This window comes from Penicillium alfredii (genome assembly GCF_028826965.1).
Source record: "Penicillium alfredii strain IBT 34128 chromosome Unknown utg000004l_segment0_segment0, whole genome shotgun sequence".
Lineage (NCBI taxonomy): Eukaryota > Fungi > Ascomycota > Eurotiomycetes > Eurotiales > Aspergillaceae > Penicillium > Penicillium alfredii.
The window spans coordinates 3,664,483-3,690,146 of NW_026622701.1; the positions used below are offsets into that span (position 1 = coordinate 3,664,483).

The window sequence follows — 25,664 nt, forward strand, 5'->3', positions numbered from 1 at the left end:
CCGACAACTATGCGTGGGTGCTGAGCTATGCTTATTATAGTGCATGCTTTGGATGGGGGCTTTCTGACAATTAGTCGACTAACTAGATAGGCCATCATATGCTGTAAGATAGATGGTCTCTTGGAATATAAGCCCTTATGTGGTCAATTTTCCTCTCTCCCGCCAACAGTGCTTCTAATATAGACAAACAAAAGAAAGGGAGTTGTGAAAATAGGAATTTGATTGATGCTAAGGAAACAAATCAATTCAAGAATATGCCGACAATATCTAGGCCGGCTTCCACTCATAATGATGAGGCCCCTTCTTCACGGGACCAGGGTCTTCGCCAGGAATGCCCGGTTTGTTATATGCATGAGCACCAAAGTAGTCCATCTGCGCTTCCATAAACTTGGTCGGGAGAACAGTACCGCCCTCATACTTGAGGTACTCCAAACTAGACGAGATAGCCGGCATGTACTGGTCGGACATGGTCCCCTCAATGACCGTCTCCTTGAGCGCCTCGAAGTTGTTATGCAGCTCACGCGCAACCTCATCCACAAACTTCATATTTGTGAGCCGCTTGTTTGAGGTCAGTGCTGGCTGCAGCAGGTCGGCAATGTACTCGGACTGGATGATACACCCAGCACGCCAGATTTGTAGGCACCGCCCCAAGTCGATGTCCCAGCCTTCGTCTTCCGAGGCGCGGGCGATTAACTCCAGGCCCTGGCAGAAAGAAGCTAAGAATGAGCAGTAGACAGCGCGACGCAGATTTTCCAGGAGCTTGTTGTGGTCTTGAGTGTTTTCAATTGGCTTGGGGCTCGGCATGTGCAGTTTCTTCGATGCGCGCAGTCTCTCGTCCCGGTTACCACTCGCGATGCGCATATAATGGGCCGTGGCTAGCGTCGGACAGGAAACGTGTCGCGCGGCCGAATCCATCAGGGACCAGAAGGGGGTACCCTCTGTGCCGTCGTCGTCCTGAACCACTTTGTCGAGAACATCATCCAGCACCCACCCATTGTCTCGGCTGGCTCCCTCGCCCTTGTAGTCGCCCTTGGGAGTCCTCTTCGTCCTCAGGATATCGGCGCCGATTTGGACGAGGTAGTTGTTCCGCAGCTCCCCAGACTCGTTCCATTTAGTGAAGATATTGCCGATCTTGTCATAGTCCATCCCTAAGCCGTGGTGCATGTAGGACCATGCCTCGGAGAGAGTAGACAGCATCCCACCCTCGATGCCATTGTGCACCATCTTGACGAAATGTCCTGATCCTGCTGGCCCAATCCGCGTCACACATGGCGTTCCCGTTTTGCGGTCCTTGGCCGAGTATTGTTCCAGCAGAGGCATGACCAGTTCCAGGGCTTTAGCATCTCCACCGGGAGACAGACTGGGCCCATGACGCGCAGACTGATATCCACCAGAAACACCCATGCCGATCCAGCTGACCCCGATAGCATCACACTCCTTCTGTCGGCGCTCAGTGCGGCGATAGTTCTCATTACCGCCATCGAGGATGATATCGCCCTTTTTCAAGTCATGTTTGATCATGCTGAGCACCGAATCGGCCGGATGGCCGTGCGTTATGGAGAAAATAAATAGTTTGCGTTGCGACTTGCCTTCCAGGCTCTTTGTGAACTCGTCGATGTTGTAGAATCCCTCGACTTTGCCCTTGGCGTTTTTCGATTTCTTCGCCCAGTCGAGGATCTGGTCGATGTTCTTTTTCTCCACGTCCCATACTGACACGTCGAGTCCGAGCTCGGAGAAGGCGAAGGTCATCATCGAGCCCATGTTACCGGCCCCGACCACGCCGATGCGCTTGAAGGTCTGTACTGGGTCTGCTGACGGCATGATGGATGGTTTGTCTGGGTCGGGTTGAGTTTGGGTTTAGTTCGTGAGAGGGATCAGACCAAATTTTGGGGGTCATCAGCCAGTGAGATATTAACGAGAATGTAGTGCCTGTGTGAATATCAAGTCTACTTGAACAAAGATGTAGTGGCAAGTCGGGGTTGCTATCCGGGACATTGTCAAGATGTGGTAAGTGGCAGGTTGCGCCACCAACCTGCGGGTTATGTTCCCTGGTGGAAGTTCACTAAATTGATATGTGTAAGCGGCAAAATACCAAAGTATAGATGTCTTCAGAAGATAATTAGGAAATGGTGGATTCCCAGTGTGATGCAGGGATGACGCATGCCAATTGCATCATGATCGACGCAGAATGAAACAGCACGAGGCCCAGCGGAACTGACGGTAGAGAGAGGATGGCATCTGAAGATAAGATCTATTGTGTAAAAAAGAGTTCATCCTAAAACTCTCAGGCATATTGATTGTTGGAGCCATCCGCACTTCGATATCCCACGTTGCCCTAACCAGGACAATAACCAGTATATCGAAGATTGAAATCCCACCGTCAATGAAAAACCAGTCTCAACTCCGCAAAAACACAAAACAATGACCCCAATCAACTTCGGCTCCCTCCAACGCATCCCGCTCTCCTACGCCTCCTGCTCCATCGGCTGCAGACCCAGCGACTCCCTCCCGCGCAAACTCGAAGCAATCAGCAAAGCGGGTTTCATCTCGATTGAGCTCTCCTTCCCCGACATCATCGACCATGGCACGCATCTCCTCGGCCACCCCGTCGCGCCGGAGAACTACGCCGAGCTGATAACAGCGTCGCGCGAGATCCGGAAACTGTGCGACGCCAATGGACTGACAGTTATGATGTTGCAGCCATTTGCGAACTTCGAAGGCTGGGCGAAGGGGTCCATGGATCGGCAGGATGCGTTTGCGAGGGCTAATGGGTGGATGGAGATTATGAAGGTTGTGGGGACGGACTTGCTTCAAGTATGGTCAATTGAGAGAGTGGATGTGTTGAACAAGTTTAAACAGCTAACTTGAGCATGATATATACTATAGGTCGGAGCCACAGATACACCCGCCGACAAAATCTCCACAGAACGCGACACCATCGTCGCCGACCTACGCGAGCTAGCCGACATGCTCGCCAAGCGCAAGTTCCGCCTCGCCTACGAGAACTGGTGCTGGTCGACGCACGCGCCGGGCTGGAAGGAAGTATGGGACATCGTCGATGCCGTCGATAGACCGAATGTCGGGCTGTGTCTGGACACGTTCCAAACGAGCGGCAGCGAATGGGGCGATCCGACAACGGCGTCGGGACTCATTGAAGATGTATCGCCGGAAGAGCTGCGGAAGCGGTTCGATGCGAGCATGGAGGAGCTGGCCCGCGTTGTGCCTGCCGATAAGATCTATTTGCTGCAGATCTCTGATGCGTATAAGGTGTCGCCGCCGTTGGAGGATAAGACTATTGGTGGGCTGCGGGCACGGGGACGCTGGAGTCATGATTATAGACCTATGCCGTATGATGGTGGTTATCTACCTATTGAGGATGTGGCTAGGGCGGTGCTGAAGACTGGATTCCGGGGGTGGTTCTCGATGGAGATTTTCGATGCCGGGCCGCAGGGGAAAGGGAAGAAGTATGAAATGGAGGAATTTGCGAAGAAGGCCATGGAGAATATGCAGAAACTGCTGCGGAGCTGTGCGACAGATTGTGATTGACTGATGAATGCAATTTTGTGACTAACAATGCCAATCAAAGAACAAGATTATACACAGAGCAAGATGCTCTTAAACATGAAAAGCATGCCCTCAAGAGGCGTGGGCGGTGTTCTTTCAAGAAAAAAAAAAAAAAAAACGCCAAAGATAAAATGCAAGATTGACGCCGGCGATATCATAAAGCATGCAATATCTGGAAACTGTACTTCGACGCCTTAGTTCACGTTGCTCGGGTACGCAACGGAGTAAGTAGGAACGAATTCCTCCTTCATCGAGCGCAAGCTAACAAACCGAGAGAGCAGGTTCGCACTTCCCGCCTTGTCGTTGGTCCCACTGGCACGAGCGCCACCAAATGGCTGCTGACCAACGACAGCACCAGTGCTCTTGCAGTTGATATAGAAGTTTCCGGCCGAGTTGCGGAGAGCATCGTCGGCCACCTGGACAGCCGCGCGGTCCTGTGCAAAGACGGATCCCGTCAGGCCATAGGTGCCAGTGCTGTCGATCTTCTCACAGATCTTGGTGAAGTCCGCCTCGGTGGCATCGTTGTACGAATGGATCACAAGAACAGGACCGAAAAGTTCACGGGACAGAAGGGGGTGGTCCGGGTTCGAGGTGCGGTAGACAGTCGGCTGGATGTACCATCCCTTCGACGAGTCATAGGTACCTCCGGCCAGCAGCTCGAGCTCGGGGTCATTCTTCGCCGCGTCGATGACACCAGCCAGCTTATTGAACGAGGCCTCGTGGATGACCGGGCCACAGAAGTTGGAGAAGTCAGATGGCTCGCCCACTTTCAGCTTCTGCACCTCCGCAACCAGCTGTTCAACAAATCCATCCGCGATGGAAGAAGCGACGTACGCTCGGGAGGTGGCGCTGCATTTCTGACCCTGGAACTCAAAGGCACCGCGAACAGTCTGGACCACGGCGTTGCGCACGTCGGCGGACTTGTGCACCAAATGGAAGTTCTTGCCACCTGTCTCGCCCACGATCCGAGGATAACTGCGGTATTTGCCATCCGCCACACCCTGGGAGATCTTGCCGTACAGCATACGGAAGACGTCCGTGCTGCCTGTAAAGTGCAAGGCAGCGAATTCGGGGTGGTTGAGGACGGTGCTAGTGACCTCTTCGGCTTCGCCAGGCACAAACTGGATGACATCCTTGGGGAGACCGGCCTCGAGGAGAATCTGGTGAACGAGCCAGTTTGAGGCAATCGCAGATGGCGAGGGCTTCCACACCACAACATTACCCATCAGGGCGGGTGCACCGGCCAAGTTACCGCCAATTGCGGTGAAGTTGAAGGGACTGATTGCGTAGACGAAACCCTCAAGAGGGCGATACTCAAGGCGACTGGGATGCAATTAGCTTAATGAAATGCAATCGAAAATCCAAAAAAAAAAACTTACTTCCACACGCCGGGAGCATGATGCACAGGCTGTTGCGCATAAAGCTCTTCGGCATACTTGACGCCGAACCTGAAGAAATCACACAGTTCAGCGGCCGAATCAATCTCAGCCTGCCAGGCATTTTTGCCTTGGCCGTGCATCGTCAAGGCCATGATATCGTAACGGTACTTGGTGGAAATCAAGTCTGCAGCCTTGAGGAAAATGCCAGCGCGCTCTGCGAAGGGCGTTGCAGCCCATGACTTGCGGGCAGCCAGGGCCGAATCAATGGCCGCTTGAACATCGGCCTTGGAGGCGTTGGAATAGGTGGCAAGTGGGGTGTGCGATGAAGGGTTGGTCTGAGTGAAAGTCTGCGAGTTTATGATCTGCGAGGCCGAGTCAGATCAATGCGCTTTTTTCGAATAGTACGCATCTCTCTTTTATTTTCAATACATACCTCTTTGCCTGCTACGACAAGCGGCACTGACAGAGGCGCCTTGTTCTTGAAAGTGGCCAGGGCATCTTCGAGGCCCTTGCGGTCTGGAGAACCGGGAACATAATGTTTCTGAAATGGCGAATTAGATAAAGTTGAGAGATGGAGAGTGTTTTACTTCAAAACTCACGTTCGGTTCGTTGTTGATCTGAGGCACCTTGAAGGTCGCGTAGGTGCCCAACGCACGCGAGCCGGAGCTAGGGATGCGGCATGCGAGCGACTGCCGCGACAAAGGGAGTGCTCTGGCGCGCAGGAAACAAGACTGCATTTTGACAATGTATCGAGGCACCAGGTAACGAATGCAAGTCCCAGTCACTGTCCTGCTAATGCCCGGGGTCTTGGTGATTGAAGGGAAGAAGGAGCTTCGACGGTTGGAGAGTAGAAGAAGTATACACGCGGGGTGCCAATGTGCGATGATGAAGCCACCGGCTACGACCGGCCATTTCCTTCCCATGTACCAGCTACATCTGTACTGGCCAATCAGCTGTGGCCGGCAAGGATCCCGGGTGAGATGACCGGCCCGGAGTCGGTGGCAATGGCGATTGTGGTTGGGCGATCCACTGGGTGGAGCACGTCGCAAGGTCTCCAGTACTTGACCAGATAACAGGGGAATATTGAAGGTTTGATGATAATCATTAGTCAAAGACGAACAGGGGCAGTTCCCCGCGATTTCGACAGAGAAGTCAGCCAAGTGGCTACGGGGTAGTATGGGGTACTACAGAGTCGAAGCACGCTTGAGTTTATCCATGGATGATGCGTAAGACGATATGTCGCTAAGGAAGAGTAAATTTTAAGCTAACTAAGTCCCAGCACCTAACATGGTATACAGAGCCGCAGAATATCTAGCAACATTGAAAACAGCCAACTCTATCCATCTATGCAATCCACCACCACACCCGTTCCAGCCAGTTCCGGGGCAGTCGTTCGACCTCGTTCTCACACATCCGGTCAATCTCCTCCTTGCCGGTAAAGATGTCAATCTCTGACGCCTTAATCATCCACGGGGTCCGGAACCAAAGCTTATGCCCCAGGTACAAAGCAAAAAAGATGGGGAAAAGAATGTAGGAAACCAAGAAATCCGAGGCTGTGAATGCGCCCGGGAAGAAAACCGCGTAGCCATTGGTAATGGCCAAGAGCCCGATAACGAGAATGGCGTAATAGGCACCCCACGGCTGGAAAGGGGTCCGGAAGGGCAGCGACTCGAGCAGTCCGTGGAACTGTAGAGCATTGCGGAAACGCTGGAGGGAAATGTTAGCGACAAAGATTCCGGACAAAAAGAAAGAAATAAGTGAACCAACCAAATATGCCACCCCGACCAGAACCCAGGAGATAAAACCTCCAACTGTAGTGATATTGGTGAACCAGTAAAAGACCGCCGAACCCGAGTTCGACAGGTTCAAAAATGCAAGCAGGCCAATCATCCAAGTGACTAGCACAGCCGGATAAGGCACGCCTTGCTTAGTGCAACGAGTGAATAGTTTCGGGGCCTGGCCTTCACACGCGAGCGAATACAACACTCGAGATCCGGCGTACACCCAGGAGTTGCCCGCAGAGAAAGCAGAAATCAGAATGGCGGCATTGATGACATGGTTCAAACCCACAATGCCGGCGTTTTGGATACCGATCACAAAAGGACTGGCGCCGGCACCATCTGAGCCACTGGCAACCCCCTGTAGAAGGCTTTTGTCGTTGTAGGCCACAGTTACACCAATGACCAAGCTGCCCAGAATATAAAACGTGAAAAGACGGTAGATGAATCGATTGGTGGCCTTGGGGATGTTGCGGCGTGGCTCAACAGCCTCTCCGGCGGCAGTGGTGATTAATTCGGGAGAAAAGATGAACGAGTAACCGGATTTGATCAGGGCCGTCCAGAAGGCCAGGAACCGACCCGTGTTGACGTTCGAGGGCACCAGGTATGGCTCCTTAAATGCACCTGGGCGTTGCCAATACCGAAACCCAAGTCGGTCATGATTCGGCCCTCCGCCAAAGAAAAGTACAACACCGAGAATGATGAGACCGATGATGGCGATGATTTTCAGTGATGCGAACCAAAACTCAGCCTCTCCGTACCAGGACACGGCGACGATATTGAGAACCAAGATCACTAGATTATTTCCATGGTTAGCAATTTTCTAAGATGCTTTGAGGGCAAAGAATATCAACTTACCGATCAGAACAATCGCAATCCATACTCCCACATTGACTGACGATGGCCAGTAGTCAATCACAAGCGCGGCTGCTGTAACCTCGGACGCCAGCAACATCGCATATGAATACCTGCACAAAGGAATGAGCTTCCAGCAAGTCTCAACCATGGGGTAAAAGTAATCACCAGTAATTATATCCTATAGACAAAACAGTCAGCATAGCTCTTAATAAATCGTTTCTGTCTGGTTGTCACTTACCAACTGCAAATCCCAGACTCGGCTCGGTGAACCGACTGATAAAGTGCGGGACGGAGACACCGCGCACTGGCAAGTAAGTGGTCATTTCACCCAGCATGTTCATCACAAAATATACCACGCTTGACATGGCAATGTAACCCATGAATAAAGGAGCTAGAAGCACGAGTCAGCCCGACGACTCTCAAAACCACGCGCGTATGTTTCCACCGTTCTCCCCGCGTATACACCCTAGAAAAAGACAACAGAGGGTCTTACCAGGACCAACAGTGGACAGCGTCTGTCCACTTCCCACAAACAGCCCAGTACCAATACAGCCACCCAGCGCCAGGAATTGCACATGGCGAGAGCGCAATCCTCGCTGAGTCTCTGTATTTGGCAGGCCAGTAATCTCACCCGGCAACGACTTCGCATCATCATATACCGGAGGCGACTCGGCCCTGGCCTCTTCGAGGCCTTTAGAAGATGAATCCATAATGGGCAGTGACAATGGGACACGAGGGAATCAGGGTATAGCCACAGAAAGAGGACAAGAGGGGAAAACACGCAAGGGACAGAAAATTCTAGCCCACGTCAACAGGCCATGGACCGAGGATCTGGGGAGAGCTGCAATTCTTATTAGGTGATGGACTGGGACCCCAGATAGCGTCACCGCAAACCCGCCAAGCCAGAAGAGATGAAACAACTTGAACCAGAAAGGATATGCACCAGGGAAGAAAAAAGAAAGAGAATAAACGGGAATGCTGTCGCGTTCGGTCGACTTGCGGGGAAGCGAGACTGTGCCGATCGGAGACCGGCTTCCTTCACTTCAGCACAAGGATTGGCCGAGCGCGGTTATCAGGACCCTCGCATTTGTGTGAAAAACTTCAAAACGGTTCCAGAAAAGACGCCCGTTGTGGAGACCAAGTGGAGTTTTTGGTGACGATCGGCCTTTATCGGGACCCACGTCGCGCGGGCACCATTTCGGGGCTCGGAGACTGTCCTATCTCTCTCTGCTTTCGGCGCGGCCGCAGCTTTCTATGAGGCATTCTGATGTCAAATCGTGTTATCTCCAGGGCTGATTCCTCTCGCGTCAAGTCAATCTTGTCTGCGCGCTTCTCGCCTTCTAGCCGCGATCATCGCAATGCTTAGCTCCTCTTGAAGCGGGCTTGGCTGTCTCCCTGATTGGCTCCCAAGATTGTCAAAAACATCGCCACTGCATATGATGGGGAAGTGGCGGGGAAGACACGGGGAAGGACCAAATGCAATGCAAGGATTCCGTGGAAGGGTTCGGGGTAATCTCCCTATCATTGTGCCTGGGAGCCTGGGAGATACCTGAGGCATTTGATCCGATAGTAGCCGCTGAAGAACCGGCCCGGTCAGCTTATCGTCCGGTCCACGCGAGCATCTCACCGGCCCGTGACTCTTCGGACTATGAGATTTCAACATGATTGCTCATGACGTGTGTATAGTTCATGATCGATTTGCCTGTTCATGCTCCCCTATGGTCTCTCGTGGGTACAGACTCCGGTGGAGTGTTTATCGAGATAGAAAATATGAATAATAAAAATAATCAGCGAGCGGTGTTTCCGGTTCGTAGGACTATAGACCATTGTAGTATCGTGGAATCCAAGCAGTTCCGGCTGACCATCTCGTCTGGCTAACCGCGCCGGGCACCGGCCCTTGCCACCGGTTCTTTCCCAAGGACTCGTACATAACGCCTTCGGTCTACAACACTTGTCGTCTGCTTTACCCGTGGCTCTTCTCTTATCCCTACCAACCGTATATCTTTCTTCGCGGTTAATATCTCCTTTTTCCAAGCCAACCCTGCATCTTGAATCCTTCGCTCTTGCCTATCACTAGCCTTACCGCAAAACATCCATGAAACCTGCGCGTCCCCCAGTGCGGGTGCCCTGGCCTAAGCCCACTGCCCGGGCCAACCAAAGGCCTGTGAGCGGCACAGGCAATTCTCGCTCTTCTGTCGCGGCTGTTGGGAACTTGTTGCAGCAGCCTTCCTCACCGCCGCCCCCGCCACGGAAGGCGCTGGCAGCACCCTTGGCGAAACTGCCCTTGTCGTCGGTCTTGCGATCCCTGCTGGTTCTCTCTGTCTCTTCGTCCTCGCTTCTGTTGAAACCGTGCATATATACTCTGTCACTCTTGGCGCATCCACGCACTGCCTTTTGGGATGTGGCCAAAAACCCGTTACTGAACTTGCTTGTGAAGCACACGATTTACAAGCAGTTCAACGCGGGTGAGAACAAGATCGAAGTGCAGCGGTCGATCCGAAATATCAAGGAGCTTGGATGCCGAGGTGTTCTTCTGGGCTACGCCCGCGAGGTACTTGCGGGAGATAACCAGCAGGACGCTACTTATGATGCCGAGGCAACTCGAGCTGAAATCCAGATGTGGCTGGACGGTACCTTGCAGACAGTTGACATGGCCCAAGAGGGTGACTTTGTTGCTCTGAAGTAAGTTACTTTGTTTTCGTCGCTCTTATCTGCTTTCGAATCGTGTCTAACACCATCACTTCAGATTCACCGGTATGGGATCCGACGCTCTTCGCCTGCTACAGAAAGAAGCCCCACCATCTGCATTCATGGATTCCTCAATTCAGGGAGTGTGCGATTTGGCTATTTCCCGGGGTGTGCGTCTGCTGGTCGATGCCGAGGAACAGGCTGTGCAGCCCGGCATCGAGGCATGGATCATGAAGTACCAGAAGTACTGCAACTCACAGACCCCCGGCCGTGCTATCTTCTATGGTACTTACCAGGCATACCTTCGCTCCACTCCCGCAACTCTCGCCCGGCACCTGGAGGTTGCGCGCCGCGAGAAATACACACTTGGAGTCAAGCTCGTCCGTGGTGCTTATCTCAAAACAGAGCCTCGCCAACTGATCTGGGCGGAGAAGGAAGATACCGACCGGTGCTATGATGAAGTTGTCGAGGCCCTTCTGACCAGAAAATACAACGCTATGTTGCAACCACCGTCGACGTCTACGGATACTCCAACTGAACTACCATCTGTGCATGTTATCATCGCCACCCATAACCGGGAGTCGGTGCGCAAGGCCCACGCGCTACGCGTTCAGCAGGCTATCCAGAGCCAGGACTACGGCGTGGACCTCAGCTATGCTCAGCTTCAGGGTATGGCCGATGAGGTCAGCTGTGAGCTGTTGCAGGGCTTCAGAAGCGCCGAGTCTGATGTCGGTGCCGCGTCGACCCCGCTAGAGGCCCCGAATGTCTACAAGCTGTTGGCCTGGGGATCCGTGAAGGAGTGTATGGGCTTCCTTTTGCGGCGTGCCGTTGAGAACACCGAGGCCGTGGGGCGTACGAAGGAATCTCAGCTGGCGATGATCCAGGAATTGAAGCGTCGGGCTTGGAAGATTCTCGGAACCCGTGGCTGAAAAGCTGGTTCTTTTTTTTTTGGTTTGGCATGAGCTTGCTCTGATTGCTTTTTCTGCGAAAGATTTGCTTTTTCTCTTGCATTCTGCGTGTTTTTTGGATGCATCGATAGAATGGCGTTAGCTTGTCCTTCGCTGTTTGGCGATAATAATGAATTCGAGAAGAAATGACTCTAATTTAGCTTCTTCAAAGTATCAGGCAGTACAAAACTTAGCCTGTAGCATGAAATGCAGTATTTTAAAAGGTGCATTGAGCTACTTGAGCTATCACGTCGACGCGCTGATGGATCAAGTGCCCCGCCAAGTCACCCCGTCCGATGGGCCATCCCACGGGGCTTCTTCCACTGTTTCTTCTCCCACTGCCAGTCCCTTTCAACCTCCAAATCTCGCCATTGAAATTACCTACAATTTGATTGATCACAAGTCACATAAAATCCGGGTCGTCGGCAGCCTCCTCTTTCCGCAAACCCCACTATTGTCATCATCAATCAACATCTTCAAACACTCGAGAATGCATATCCTCGCAGAGCCCGATGTAGCCCGGGTCTTTCGCGTCCTGACAAAGGAGCAATGCCATGAATTCATCACCGCGCTGGGCGAAGGTCTGGTAGCCATCTCCGCCGAGTCAAAATCCACAGTCCCGGCGTCGGAGAAGCTCATCCACCAACCGCTGCGCACGGCGCTTGTCACCAAAGACCAGAACACAAGCCTGTTTATGCCTGTCTCCGACACGGCCAGCACAGGGATAAAAATTGTCACAGTCAGCAACAGCGGCATCCGTGGAGTGATCAATGTATTCTCTCCGGAGGGCCGGTTACAGGGCCTCCTGGCCGCCGCAGAGGTGACGGCATTCCGCACAGCATTGGCCACGATGACTTTACTTGTACGCTGCAACAGCCTCCGCAAAGAAAACATCCTTATTTTTGGATCAGGTCGCCAGGCAGAATGGCATGTGCGACTCGCTCTCCTGCTCTACCCCGATCAAATTCAGCGAGTCACCTTCGTCAACCGCAGCCGCGCGAGACTCGACGAGCTGGAGCACGACGTGATAGCCGAACTACACCAGCGCTATCCCAACGTTGAATTTATTGCTCTCGCAAAGGAGGGTGAATCCGACTACGACCAGTTGCTCCTCAAAGAACTGCGTGCATGCGACGTAATCTTCAGCTGTACCCCGTCCCTGGAGCCCAACTTCCCCTTTTCCGCGCTTCAGTCTGCGCTCAAGCAGCGCTTTATCTCTCTGATTGGCTCTTACAAGCCACAAATGCACGAGATTGACACCGAGACTCTGCGCTCTGGCGGGGGCAAGATCTATGTCGACTCTAAATCGGCTTGTCTGGAGGAGTCCGGCGAGTTGATTACGGCGCAGGTCCGGGAGGACCAGCTCACTGAGATGGGTGATTTGCTGGGGTCGCTTAGTCCGTCGGAGGGGATCTCTGTTCCAGATGGCTGCAATGTCATCTATAAGTGTGTGGGTATGGGTCTTATGGATCTTGTGGTTGGCAAGAAAGTGCTCGATGTTGGGGCTGCCCTGGGACTGGGCACGCATGTCAAGGGATTTTAAAGCATCATGGCGTATCTCGGTCGAATGCGGCTTAGAGTTGTTCTGTTGATTGCTAAGTTTAGACTTCGCTAGGGGTTTACCTATGTTCCTGGATGCTCAAGCGGAATCGCAGTCCACAAGTATATATTCGGTTGTTTCATTTGCACACTTTCGGATTTTTTTCTGTTTTTCCAACTTGACTAGTTATCATCATATACTCCAGTTTATATTCTACCGGTTGGCTATTTCTCCCCTTTGATCGATGATCTCAATTGCCATAAATTGTGTCGGGGGAACAGCCGGAGAGAGACGGAGATGATTCAGTTCGAACGGGTTGACCGATGCGGGGCAAAGATCCGTGGGAAGCGTGCGCTTTATCGACCCGCTGATAAGTGCTCTTTGTGCTCTTTGTGCTCTTTTTGCTCTTTCAACCTCTCATCTTCAAATGCGAGACACGAATACAACTTTGCTCCTGTCCAATTTCCAATTGCACTGAGTTTGCTGTCACGCCAACCTTATCCGACTCCGCCTTTCGCTCCACTTCTCCGCAGACGATGCCCCAACCGCCATTCCCTTGACACGCGCCATGGACGACCCAACCTCGACTCCGGCGCAGCCACAGAAGCGCCCTCGCGTGCCCGAGGAAAATCGCAAACGTGCCGTTCGAGCGTATGCATTTGGCCCCTCCGTCTCCTCCGTCCCCTCCGTCACCTCCGTCAATGCCCCGGGAATTGTCACCCGACATGGCTAACATATTCGACTTGCAGATGCGATGGCTGTCGCCGGGTGAAAGAGAAATGCGAAGGTGGTGTGCCGTGTCGCCGGTGTCTGCGCTATCGCCGCCAGTGCATTTTTACCCATATCGATCAGCAAGAGAAGAGTCGATCGTCGTCTGTGTCGTGAGTCAATCCGGCTGTGTGCTTCTCTTTCTGTACTTTTTCTGTTGGGATGCTGATGGTTTCGGATTTCTTGTAACAGCCTGCTTGACCGAGCCGCTACTCTCAATCGACATGAAATAGCTGAAACGGAACGGGTTCGCCTTATGGAAGGCATTCTCGCGCACTATGTCCCGAACATCACGTTCGATATTCAGTCTTTGCGTCAGGCGGCGAAGGATCTCCAGAGCAAACACCGCGACTCTGAGTCGGATGTTCGCTCCACTAGAGAAGAGACCCATGAAATGGAGGACCTGGCTCTTGACGAGGAAGATTTCACCATCAAGGCACTCCCGGACAACACAACCCGTATGCACATCTCTTGTGTTTCGATTGAATTATGGCTAACTACGTGGGAATTAGAGTACTCCGGGGAGTTCTCTTACCTGAATTTCTCCATGAAGATTCGGAAGAAGATCGACGAGTGGATGAAAATGGCGGCGCCAGAGGTGGGAGCGTATCTCTTCCTGAGAATCGGTACCAGCCATGCTAACAAAATTAGGCTTCCGCCGAAGTAGAGCCATTCGAGGAACGATGGCGAGTCACACAACTTCAGTCTGGATCGTCCTTGGCATCGGCATCGATTAATTGTCTGCCCCCGCGATATGTGGCCGATTTTCTCGTCCAGATATTCTTCAAGTATGCGCAGACCAACAATTTCTACGTGGAAGAGGACTGGTTACGCGAGAAGCTTGCTGTGTGCTACACTAATCCCTCCAGTCTGTCATCTGATGACGCGGGCGCAGTATGCTCTATCCTGATGGTATTGGCCGTTGGCACGCAATTCGCCCACATGGAATCGCCCACACCGGTGAATTGCTTGCCATCGGATTCTGCCGCTGCCGAGGACCAGCACTTTTCAGAGGACGAGGTCGGATTGACCTTCTATCAATTCGCCTCGAAACTGCTGCCAGAGATCATTACCACGGCGTCGGTTCGGAGCGTCCAAGCCTGTCTGCTGATTGGGACGTATCTACTCCCGCTTGATACATCCGGGCTGTGTTATACTTATTTCGGTTTGGCACTCAAGCTTGCCATCCAGAATGGTATGCATCGAAGGTATCATGGCGAGGGGCTATCGCCGCGGATGGTGGAAGTGCGCAATCGGGTGTTCTGGACTGCCTATACCATTGAGAAGTATGCTCGGCTTATTCTGTTTAACTGCAAGTACTAACCAGGCGACAGACGCATAAGTATACTTCACGGCAGACCGGCATCGTTGGCAGATTCCAATGTCGATGCTCCACTCCCAGTCGACTTCCCCGAGCTGATGCCCGCTACGCAAATATCTAACCATACCAACATGGTGACTCTGATTACATTGACCTTGAAGCTCGGGGAAGTTTCAAATGAAATGTAAGTCCCCCAAGACTCTGCACGAGAATGAGAACTCGATCAACTGACCGAACAAAAAGCACGTCATTGCGAACAAGCCCGAAAGGTCAGCAGCAGGACTGTCTGGAGCGACTGCTGAACCTCAGAAAGCACCTGGTTGAGTGGTGGTCCACATTGCCTGAGGAAACGACTTGTCGTGATTTGAATCCTGGAGGCCCATTATTCCGATCCAACGTGCACTTGAAGCTCGACTATTGCCTGACCCGGATATTCATTGGACGACCGTTTCTTTTCAGCAACATCAAGGGCTTGCATCAAACGCCTTCTTTTACCCTCTCCAATAAGGGCCCATCCGGCGTCTCTAAAAACCGAGCAACGTTGGTCACAGACTGCGTCGAAGCAGCTCTAGAAATTATCGATTTGTGCCGCCTACTCCGCGACGAGACGGGTCTTGCTCGTGCCTCATTCACCGAATTCAGCTCGTGCCGCGCAGCCCTCCTGGTCATCCTGGCCCAGGGACTGACGAAACGCACTGAGCGACTCGGCGCTGCTCTCGACCAGGGCATTTCCCTTATCAAGATTATGTCCATGGGCGTTGGGTCGGCACGGTCAGCAGTCAGCGTAATCGAAGCCCTCGAGCGGGCGATACGCCGGCTTGAACTCTGGAGCGAAAGTCAACAGGCCCAAAGTAATGGCGGCTTTATGGAGTCCGCCTACGACCGTTTCAAGAACTGGGAGATGCTGTGGAAGACCGGTCCAGTGTCTCCGTCGACAATGGCGTGGAAGCACTCGGAACAGTATACTGCCAGCGATCCACCTGCCCAGCAGGAGTTGAACCCCCATGCCCCAGCTGTTGCGTCTGGCTCCGGCGCCATTATCCCTGGTATAGCCATCACGCCCCCGACAGCTGCCCTGGGCAGCACCAACGGATCCGGGCCTGTCCCTGATGGCCCTGATCAGGAGGTTTTCCCAAGTGATGGGTCCGGCACTGGGCTGTCAGCCTCGGAAAATTTCTCTATCTCTCAGGAGTCGCTCTCGCAAATGCCGCATTTTGGATTCGACCACTTCGTCTCGAACTTCCCTCAGGAACTCGGCGAGTTCACGGCCATTCCGTGTTTTGAACCAGATGCCCAGGCCCACTCGTCTGGCCTGGTTGGTGCTGAGCTAAAGACTCCTGGTGACGGCGCTGATCCGCATTGGTTGCAGTTTATGACTAATTGACGACTGATATACCTTTTGATACTTTGGCTTGTTTTGGAACAGCGACTTGGTTTTGACTTTGTTTCTTTGGTTCTTCTTCCGTTCTTGGTGATGTTTGGTATACCACTTCGCATTTGTCCTATATTTGGTCGATGAATATTGGAGCTTTACGATTGACAAAGAACGATAGTCTTCTATAGTGCGAACCCTATGCTTGCCGACCCGAAGAATCCGGGCAATACAATACCCATTGTAGACATGAATGACATGATAGTCGTTGAATTCTTTGAAAATGCTCGATATATTCGCTGAAGAAAGTAAAACCGCTAATCAAACGTGACCTTCTTCCCCTGGAACGCCGCCGTGTTCGCCTGGTCCTTGGCCTTCCGCTTCGCCTCCCACGATGGATGTAGTGGCCCCGTGTCCTTCGGTGGACCCTGTTCATTCTTGCCAGGGTGTGCACGAGATCCAGCATGGCCATCGCGCCGACTTTGGGCGCTAAACCCACCGCGCCCACCACGTCCACCCCCTCGGCCGCCCCTCAGGTCAGAGTCTACTGCTCCGCGCCGCACATCCCAGCCACTATCTTTGTTCTTCCTCTGCTGCTGACTCTCTTGGCGTACGTGGTTCGCCTTCTGCCCGTACTTCTTCTCCCACAAAGCGCGACGCGCCTGCTGGCCCATCCGGTTCTTGCGTTGCCGTTTGCCTCCGGCGGTCTCTTCATCGTCTGTGGCCTCGGACTCAGACCCTGACCAGTACCCGCCCATCATGAGTGAGGGCAAAAAGGTGGTGCTCTGGGCTGGCGCTGCGGAGACTTTGCTGGCTTTGGTTTTCTTGGGTGGTGGGGAGTCGGCTGCTGGGGAAGAGGGTGAAGGAGAGCGAGAAACAGAGTCGTAGATGTCGTCTGCTGCGACGGCAGCGTTGTCTGCACGAGTGATGTCTTCGCTGGCATCGGAGTCGTCATCGGAGCCGGAGGCGAGTCGCGCATCGAAGCGCGAGAAATCTCCTCCCTCGTCGGATCCGTCTTCTTCTGAGATGCTCAGATTGTCTTTTTCTTTTTCGGGGCGAGAGTCCTGCTCGCCGCGCGTCGTCCGTTCTGGCTCTTCCTCTGAAGCAGACTCTGATTCGGCCTCTTGCTGACGACGCCCGAGTTTCTCTTTCGATGGCGCATCCTTCTCCTTCTTTGTTGTGTTGGTCTCGGGTTTACTCTGCTTCCCTGCTGGCGTCTCCTCCAACCCCAGTAGCTTCCGGATGCCAGCCATCACATCGGGCAGCACATTCTTCACGGGGTTGGACTTGAACAGGCGCGCGAGAATATTGCTCTCGGCAGTACTTTTCGGGCTCTCCTGCGAGATATTCTTGGATTCTGCAAATTCTTGGAATATCGACGACTCTGCAATGCGCTTCGTTTTGGAGAGCTGTTTGAAGAGATACCGCTCCGCAGTGACGTGGTAATCGAGAGCCTGTTCCAAAGCAGGACAACAAAAAATTAGCAAATGCATTCTCCATAAGACAGATGGTCTAGAATTTATGCTAGATCCAAGGGGAAACTCTTACCTTTAAAGCATCGACTTCCTCCGCCAACCGCGCCAACGTCGTCGAGTTATCTTGTGACTTGGCCGTTTTCTCGCGCCGACTGAGCTTCTGCCGCTCGAATCCTCGCGCAATTTTGAGGCCCCGCGAGATCAGCTCGACGCCGTGATCGAACTTGGTCGACAGCCGGACGGCGTGCATAGATAGCTTGCGCGTGTCGCTGGACCGCGCGGGGCCGTTGACGTCGCCGAGCTTGCGTTTTGGCATTCTGTGGGCCGGGGGGGGGGGGTTGATTGTGAGATGAACGGGCACGGGCAGTATGTGATCCTGCGATGGAAGGAATTGTAGGATGATTGCGCAAAAGAGTAATGAGGTTTTCGCGAGGTTTTGGTCTCTGAATATATCTTGGTGAGGCGGAGGAGCTTACTTTTTTTTTGGGTGGATCTTGCGCCAAGACATCCGTCGCCCAAACGACCAAGTACTGCGTGAATGTGTAGATATTCAGGATCCCAGATCTAAAACATCTACAATATTTCCGACAGTTGGAAAACCGCCAATTATGTCGAAGAAACCAGCCTACTCGAATGACAAGGTAGAATACTAGTGGACAAGTCCACTGCCTCTACGGAAACCATCGGCGGACAACACCATCGATTAACAGACCGATATGTACATACAGAAATAGCAAACAAACGTAATACGCATACAACCAAGCTCTATTTCTTTTCTTCCTCCTTCTCCTCGGGCTTGGGAGTGGGGAACTTGAACTGTAATCGAGTATGTTAGCTGGAAGGTTAAAAAGGGGACGATAAGTCATATCACGTACCGACTCGGGCGTACGGTTCTGGCCCGCACCAACAGGCTCCCATGCTGTTGAACCGCTCTCGAAGTTACGGAAAGCCTGGGTAAGCTCAAGCGGTTCGATGACGATGCGCTTCTTCTCCTCATCGTACCGCAGCTCGGTGTAACCGGTCAGGGGGAAGTCCTTGCGAAGTGGGTGGCCATCGAAACCGTAGTCGGTCATAATGCGACGGAGATCCGGGTGGCCAGAGAAGAAAACACCAAACATGTCGTAGACCTCACGCTCGTACCACAGGGCACCCTCGAACAAACCCGTCACGCTAGGCACGGGGGTGGCTTCGTCGGCATAGGTCTTGACACGGATGCGAGAGTTGTATCGAACACTCAGCATGTTGTACACAACCTCGAAACGCTGGTCACGGGTGGGAAAGTCGACACCGGTGATGTCGGAGATTTGCGTGAACTCGGCGGCGGTGTGGTTCTTGAGGAAGCTCATCACCGGCACCACGCCGGCCGGGGCCGTGTACACGGTAAGCTCGTCCTTCCACACAGTAAACTGCTGGATGTACTTGGGTAGACAGGACATGATGTATTGGCCATAGGTGTGCAGACTGTCGGCCTTGGCCTGGTACTTGTCGGTAGGGTTGACGACCGGGGCACGCAGGGGTCCCTGGGCTGGAGGGCAGCAACCCAAGTCAGCTCAATTGCATTCAGTAAGCCACAAATTCGTCTTAACATACGCGGCCGCTGCGCCTGGCGCATGTTTTCGGGCTCCGGTGAGCCCGGATGTGTTGACGCCTTGGGAGCCGACTGCAGAGCAGTCGAAGAAAAGGTGCGAGGGGCCATGGAGCGCGTGGCAGAGGCCACAGAGCGTCCAGTGCCCAGGCGCATCAAAGAACGTGTGGACGCCATGGTGGAGGGGAGGGAGCAATAGCACAGCTCAGTGGGGAGGGAAAGGCTCGTAAGTCGGATTGTGAGGATTGAGGTTGGTCGGCCACGGGTCACGTGTAATATGATATAATCACGGATACGCTAGCCCAAATGAGGAAATGCCAGCAAAATGAGGCCGCGCTTCAATTTCCTTCCTTTCTTTCTCCCTCGCCATCCTCCTTCATCGCCCCTCTCTTCCTTCCCCCTCCTCATCTTTCTGCTTCGCTCCTTCCGCCTCATCCTACCCATTCACCCTTCTGCTTCTTTTACCAGACTAGCGCTTTCACACCTTTCCCAGTTTTCATTACCCGGCGCTTTACTGAGTTGCTGGCGTTGAGATTCTCGTTTTCCTCTTCCTTTTATCATAGATTTTCCTGCGATCATGTCGAATCGCCAGCAGATTGACTCCGTCATTGACGATGACGATGAGTTTTGGTACGTGTGGTCCGGCTCCGAGAAAACGCGACTTGGGCACTAATCACCCCACAGCCCCCTTTGCATTGAAGAGTTCGATCTTTCGGACAAGAACTTCAAACCTTGTCCCTGTGGGTATCAGGTATGTATTCTTGTCTTTCTCTGGAACATGCGACATCAGTTGGCGCATTGCATGGTAGCTTTGTGCGCTGCAGCACTAACAGTTCTTATCTTTAGATCTGTCAATTCTGTTACAACAACATCAAAACCCACAGCGAAGAAGGCCGCTGTCCGAACTGTCGCCGATCCTACGATGATAGTACTATCCAGTACAAGATTCCCGATGCCGAAGAGTTCGTTACCCAATCGCACCCTCATACAAACCTCTGGTCACTAACCTGCCCTCCCGTGCATCAGGTTCAAGGCCGATCTGGCATTGAAACACCGTAAGGCCGCCGCTGCTAAGAAGAAGGAATCCGAAAAACGCGAGATTGAGGCATCGAGTCGGAAAAATCTTGCTGGGGTTCGTGTCGTCCAGAAGAACCTGGTCTATGTTATCGGCCTTAATCCGACCATCCGCGACGAGAACCAATTGCTTCAAACGCTTCGTGGCAGGGAGTATTTCGGGCAATACGGTGACATCGAAAAGATTGTGGTCAGCAAAGCAAAGCCAGGTGGCAATCCAAACCAGGGGATTGGTGTTTATGTGACTTTCACTCGCAAAGCCGATGCTGCAACCTGCATTACAGCAGTGGATGGATCCGCGAACGGGGACCGAGTGTTAAGGTTTGTCGCCCGCTTCAGTCCCGGACCCCGTTCAGCATCAAATCCCATACTGACTGGTAATCCAATAGGGCACAATACGGAACAACCAAGTACTGCTCGTCATTCCTTCGCAACGAACAGTGCAACAACCGGAATTGTACATTCTTACATGAGACGGGAGAAGATAGCGAAAGCTATAGCCGACAAGATCTTTCGTCCATGAACACATTGTCCAGTCAACGCTCGTCCCAGTCCACCCCTCACACCCGATCTGCTCAACCCATTACCCACCCGATGCGCCGTCAGCCAAGTAAGGATGACTCTATTACTGGTCGCCAATCCATGCTAGATGGACCCGCACTCCCCTCATCCGCAAGCTGGGCGAATAAAGATGCCCCCCTCAATCGGACAAGGCGAGGTAGTCTCTCTGGGAGCCAGGCATCTCAAAGTCCTCGGCCCGCTAATGTGTATGTTGCTACCGCTGTGGAGGAGCCCAGACGGGCTGAGAAACCGTCACCTGTCTCCCAGGACAGTCAACCTCCGGGACAGCCCGATGTGCCATCCTCTGCTGCCCAGTCTCAATCTCGTGATACCCGACCACCGGTCTCGGCTGAGACTCCTTTCGACACCCTTTTGAGAGATGTCACTTGTCCAGACTTCAAATTTGTTTTCTCTACCGCTGCAATCCCCGCTGATGAGGCTGCACTGCTGAATCACTACCCATCGTTTATTGATCCATATGGCGGAGTCAAGCGCAGGGCAATGCGGGAGAAGTTGGAGCAGGAGCGAGTGAAGCGCGAGCAAGAGCTCCTTCAATCTGCAGCCGCTGAGGAGGACAGCCGTGAAGCTGGCAGTCTGCAACTTGGCGGCGAGCCAGAAGAGGTTAACCCTCCGCGAGGTCGACAGACCCGTGAATCGCATGGTGCTATCCAGCCTCCGTCTCAGCAAGGGACTGCAGATAATTCAACCGTCGGATCTCCTGTCTCTGCCACCAGTCATCAGTTTCAAGGGTTAAATCTCGCTGGCCGGAGTCTTACCCCTCTTCAGCAACAGCAGTTGATGCTGCTCAAGTCTGCGGGAAATCAACAGGCTGGCTTGGCCGACCCCTTAAGCTCCGCCGCACTTGACCAAGCGGCCCAAGTCCGGCAGGGTCTTTTGCAGAGCCAGATGGCACAATTCAATGCCTTGCAGGCGCAAAACCGGCAATCCTCCCGGTTTTCGTTCGCCAATGACGCCGCATCCAAGAACCTTCCCAACGCACGCATGCTGAGTCAGATGCAGTCTGGGACGCCCAATCCGCTGTCCGCACCAAGCCCGCAGCACGCTCTTGCCAGCGGCTTCTATGCCAGTAGTGTTCAGGGCCCTCCTCCCGGGTTGAAAACAGCAGGGACCCCTCCTATCAGTGGCGGTGGCATGTTTGCGCAGGGTCACGGATTTACCTCAAACACGAACGTCGGACTCGGGGCGAACGTGGGAAAGCAGGACGCCACTCCGGAATTGATGCGCGAATTATTGCGTGGCCGAAATGGCACGAATGTCGGTGGTTTGCAGGGCCAGGAGGCCGCTAAGCGTGAGTTCATGTTCCCTTTTCTCCAACAGCACCAAACCCCACCTCCCTTGACTCCCGCCAACGGTCTTCTCGGTTCTTTCTATGGGTCCCAGACGGGCACACTGCCTGAGTCTGGTGGTCCACAGAAGCAGAAGAAGAAGGGGAAGAAGCACAGACACGCTAACACTTCCTCCGGTGGAGGCGGTGTAGTAGATCTTGCGGACCCAAGCATTTTGCAGGCGCGAATGCACCAGGTCGGTGCGAATGCCACTGCTGGGCAAGTGCTGTACGGGAGTCAGGGCCAAGGTGGGTACAACCCCTCGATGATGTATGGCAGTGGCTTCAGCCGCTGGTGATTGCCCTCGACTATCCCTCTTCACCTCCCTGCACTGTGCTCCTGTGATCAGATTTTGTCCACACCTCTTTTCATGCTTCTTATCATGACCTTTTATCAACCCTTTGCTTTGACGGGTGCGCATCCTTTGATGACATGATATCATTTTTCTTTTGATTTTGTTCCCCAATGATGTCTTGGGCGCATTTGAATTGCTCTTGTGTGCGATCAGGCAAACGACTCTGGACCCATGCGGACTACCAGACGTGCCTTCGGCGTTGTCGGCTGGCTTTTGGTTTTTCTCCCCTGTTTTTTTGCATGTCCTCCCCCGGTCTCCATCTGGTTCAAGGTGCCTTTGCATTTCTCGGACATATTGACATGTCTTTTGGGCCTTCCTTCCATTCGGCGGCTGTGTATTCCCTCTATATTTTTTGCATTCGGTCCGCAGTGGTCAGTCAGCACCATGTTCACGCCCACTCATGGTGCCATGGTGAATTAATGTACGTTAAGACCTCCCTACCCTGAAGTCATGTGTCGAAGCAGGGTCTTATTTGAAACTATTTGTCTCACAACCGCTGTTTATATAGACCCACGCTTGCCCTCTTTTTCCCCTGGCGGCTTGCATTCTGAGGCCTCATGTAATTACTTCGTTTGCCCCGTTTGTATCCTCGTTTAGTCGTTGACTCTCCTCACCTTTTGGACTTGTGTGATGTCGCTCTTCTACCCCCCATCAAGCCTTGTTACCCTCGCTCACACTTATTTTAGTTCACTGAAACGGCGCTAACTACAAGCCTTTTAGTGAACGAGGAATTTCCTCCACTTGGGGTAGAGCCGAAAGAACGTCGACCTGTCGATAGTTTCGGTTTCTTGAAATCCCAGCTGCCTAACGACTCATCTGGTCGTGCAGGTACCCCAACTCTCCCCCCTGGTCTCCCACTTCCACACGCACATCCCGGTTCATCTGTACTTCACGAGCAATTGGACTCATCAAAGCCCTCATCGCCAACTCCAATGGCACCTCCGGGCTTAGGACCCGGTTTTCCACGACTTGGAACCCCTTCTCAGAAGCAAGAAGAGACCATGTCTCGTCCATTGAGTCCCGGTCTGAGTGCGGGACCCACTTCTACATTCGGCCACGTGAAAGACGCTTCTCGAATTTCACTTGGATCTCCCGAGTCCAAATTTGCCACTAAGGCTCGTCTCAAGAGCGATCTGACTGTTGCTACGGATGAGAAAGGCACCCTTGTCAAATCCTCGGATCCATCTGATCGCAGCTCCTCTGGGACAAAGGCAAGTCCATTTAGTTTCAAGCTGCCGTTTTCCCTCGCACAGTCGCACGAGCCTTCTTCTGCCAAGCCTGAACATGCCTCTTCTACGGCTTTCGCTCCAGCCCCCGGCTCAGTCTCTGCAATCGGATCCCGGCCCAACACTCCCTTGACCACCGCCTCTCGTATCTCCGATTCTTCCGCACCTCGACAGCCTCGCATCTTGCGTGTAGTTGAAACACCAAAGACGGAAACACCTCCTCCCATCGCTACTGTGCCGTCTGCGAACACTGCCGCCCCTGGTGCGAACAAGTCGCGTTCTGGGAGACAGAGTGTCTCGTCCAACAGCAGACCAGACACTCCGGGTGAGTTTGGCTCCGAGGCTGAAATTGACGTGTCGGCCTCCGTGTCTCGCACAAACTCTCCTCCCGCGTCCTCCCGGATCGGCTCAGCTCCTGTGCGTACCATGACAAAGAGCCAGGTGAAAAAGGAAAGGAAGCAGAAAGCGAAGGAGGCCGAGGCTAAAAAGGCTGAAAGTGCCCCTGTTCCTAAAGAACCTGTTCAAGCTCCTATCATTGGACGAAAGCGCAAGACGAGAAAGGCTCCTACCAGCACCGTTGAAACTCTCGACACCAGTGCACCAGGTATTCCTGAGACAGCCAGTCCAACAAAGACCGAAAATGCCTCTCCTGTTAAGGCCGAGCCCAAACCTGATTTTGCCAAGGTGAAGGCAAAGGACAAGCCTACCAAGGAGGCAAAGCCTGCGCCCGTCGATGAGCAGCCCCGTGAGGACAAGGCTTCACCAGAGGCATGGCGGTCGAACAACACGGTGGAACAACTGATCAAGGATGCTGAGGCCACTGGAAGGTCTATGAAAGATCTGTTCCTGGAGCGAACCAAGCCCATCCATGAGCTTCTCGCGGAAATGCACAAGGCTGGTGAGCTGGATCTCATCAAGAGCTCGTTGTTCAATCCTGCCAACCTCAGTCAGCGCACCGACATGAAGTGCACCGCAAACGATTATGAGTTGCTTAAGCAACCGACAGAATTGACGGAGGATCATCGGAAAGCCTTGCTCCGCGGCGAGCCTGTTCGAATCGGTACCGAGTTACTGAAGAATCGGTGTTTGATCACCCCTCGTGGCTGTGTCCTTCGTCACCTGGCACTGGAGGAAGAGGAGCGATACCTCGAGCTGGAGAAGAATCGAAGCGGCACGGTCGATACGCTCCCCGTTGGTGACGACTCCAGCAATCTTGGCGGTGGACTTGAGGCTCTCTTTACGAAGCCGGAGAAATTTAACATCTGCTGGATTGACGATGTCTCTGCGCAGCTGAACGCAGCATCCGCCACTGCATCTTTGGATGTTGTTGAATCGGTGCTGCCACCAAACGTGCTCTCGGCCATGGAGGCGGACAGTACTCGCAGCCATGACTGGGCTGTTGCCAACTCGGCGGAATTCCTCAACACCACTCCCGCTGCCGTCCGTTCTTTCGCGGCCGCCACGGCCAAGCATATGTTGGGCAGTCCCGGGATGCCTGGTGGCAATCCGACCCTTGAAGATGTTGCAGCCATGACGAATGAGGAACTGAAGGCCCTTGCCACCGTCTCCCAAAAGGAGTTGGAGAGCACACGAAAGGATCTTGATGCGCTCGACAAAAAATTTGCTGGCCTGTTTCGACGTAACAAGAAGCTCCAGCAGCAGGCTCTGGCTTCGGCGGAGTAATTTCGTGGATGTACATGTTCGTGATGAGAGAGTCTCCACTGGCCCCTTTATGGTTTTGCATGATACCTACGAAGGCTGTTCTTACGGCCTTTGACAATTGTATTATTAGCGACAGTGTATGAATTGATGGACAATTATGTTGCA

At 53.2% G+C, this 25,664-nt stretch overlaps 10 protein-coding genes across 10 annotated transcripts; 5 read left to right on the forward strand and 5 right to left on the reverse strand.

Annotated features, from left to right (window-relative positions):
• Positions 1 to 267: 267 nt before the first annotated feature.
• Positions 268 to 1,821, reverse strand: NUU61_003044 (6-phosphogluconate dehydrogenase, decarboxylating; the record flags this gene model as incomplete). Its single annotated transcript, XM_056653626.1, has 1 exon — positions 268 to 1,821. The coding sequence occupies one exon, from the start codon at positions 1,819 to 1,821 to the stop codon at positions 268 to 270; it is 1,554 nt and encodes a 517-aa protein (XP_056514693.1).
• Positions 1,822 to 2,421: 600 nt separating this feature from the next.
• NUU61_003045 (sugar phosphate isomerase/epimerase family protein) lies at positions 2,422 to 3,546 on the forward strand (the record flags this gene model as incomplete). Its single annotated transcript, XM_056653627.1, has 2 exons — positions 2,422 to 2,814; positions 2,887 to 3,546. 2 exons carry the CDS (start codon positions 2,422 to 2,424, stop codon positions 3,544 to 3,546), a joined length of 1,053 nt encoding a protein of 350 aa, XP_056514694.1.
• A 212-nt stretch (positions 3,547 to 3,758) lies between these two features.
• prnC (delta-1-pyrroline-5-carboxylate dehydrogenase prnC) lies at positions 3,759 to 5,680 on the reverse strand (the record flags this gene model as incomplete). Its single annotated transcript, XM_056653628.1, has 4 exons — positions 3,759 to 4,887; positions 4,944 to 5,305; positions 5,377 to 5,484; positions 5,543 to 5,680. 4 exons carry the CDS (start codon positions 5,678 to 5,680, stop codon positions 3,759 to 3,761), a joined length of 1,737 nt encoding a protein of 578 aa, XP_056514695.1.
• Positions 5,681 to 6,287: 607 nt separating this feature from the next.
• Positions 6,288 to 8,289, reverse strand: NUU61_003047 (uncharacterized protein; the record flags this gene model as incomplete). The annotated part of the gene is made up of 6 exons (XM_056653629.1): positions 6,288 to 6,650; positions 6,711 to 7,516; positions 7,580 to 7,689; positions 7,745 to 7,757; positions 7,818 to 7,970; positions 8,073 to 8,289. 6 exons carry the CDS (start codon positions 8,287 to 8,289, stop codon positions 6,288 to 6,290), a joined length of 1,662 nt encoding a protein of 553 aa, XP_056514696.1.
• A 1,385-nt stretch (positions 8,290 to 9,674) lies between these two features.
• Positions 9,675 to 11,196, forward strand: NUU61_003048 (proline dehydrogenase family protein; the record flags this gene model as incomplete). Its single annotated transcript, XM_056653630.1, has 2 exons — positions 9,675 to 10,261; positions 10,326 to 11,196. The coding sequence occupies 2 exons, from the start codon at positions 9,675 to 9,677 to the stop codon at positions 11,194 to 11,196; spliced, it is 1,458 nt and encodes a 485-aa protein (XP_056514697.1).
• A 508-nt stretch (positions 11,197 to 11,704) lies between these two features.
• Positions 11,705 to 12,757, forward strand: NUU61_003049 (putative proline utilization protein PrnX; the record flags this gene model as incomplete). Its single annotated transcript, XM_056653631.1, has 1 exon — positions 11,705 to 12,757. The coding sequence occupies one exon, from the start codon at positions 11,705 to 11,707 to the stop codon at positions 12,755 to 12,757; it is 1,053 nt and encodes a 350-aa protein (XP_056514698.1).
• A 565-nt stretch (positions 12,758 to 13,322) lies between these two features.
• Positions 13,323 to 16,227, forward strand: NUU61_003050 (Zn(II)2Cys6 transcription factor; the record flags this gene model as incomplete). Its single annotated transcript, XM_056653632.1, has 7 exons — positions 13,323 to 13,405; positions 13,504 to 13,635; positions 13,715 to 13,980; positions 14,035 to 14,120; positions 14,174 to 14,808; positions 14,857 to 15,027; positions 15,087 to 16,227. 7 exons carry the CDS (start codon positions 13,323 to 13,325, stop codon positions 16,225 to 16,227), a joined length of 2,514 nt encoding a protein of 837 aa, XP_056514699.1.
• A 305-nt stretch (positions 16,228 to 16,532) lies between these two features.
• NUU61_003051 (BUD22 family protein) lies at positions 16,533 to 18,006 on the reverse strand (the record flags this gene model as incomplete). Its single annotated transcript, XM_056653633.1, has 2 exons — positions 16,533 to 17,669; positions 17,764 to 18,006. 2 exons carry the CDS (start codon positions 18,004 to 18,006, stop codon positions 16,533 to 16,535), a joined length of 1,380 nt encoding a protein of 459 aa, XP_056514700.1.
• Positions 18,007 to 18,455: 449 nt separating this feature from the next.
• NUU61_003052 (complex I 30 kDa subunit family protein) lies at positions 18,456 to 19,452 on the reverse strand (the record flags this gene model as incomplete). The annotated part of the gene is made up of 3 exons (XM_056653634.1): positions 18,456 to 18,506; positions 18,566 to 19,215; positions 19,281 to 19,452. 3 exons carry the CDS (start codon positions 19,450 to 19,452, stop codon positions 18,456 to 18,458), a joined length of 873 nt encoding a protein of 290 aa, XP_056514701.1.
• Positions 19,453 to 19,852: 400 nt separating this feature from the next.
• On the forward strand, positions 19,853 to 25,520 carry NUU61_003053 (CCR4-NOT core ubiquitin-protein ligase subunit MOT2; the record flags this gene model as incomplete). Its single annotated transcript, XM_056653635.1, has 5 exons — positions 19,853 to 19,905; positions 20,160 to 20,237; positions 20,302 to 20,670; positions 20,739 to 22,526; positions 23,324 to 25,520. 5 exons carry the CDS (start codon positions 19,853 to 19,855, stop codon positions 25,518 to 25,520), a joined length of 4,485 nt encoding a protein of 1,494 aa, XP_056514702.1.
• Between the last annotated feature and the right edge of the window lie 144 nt (positions 25,521 to 25,664).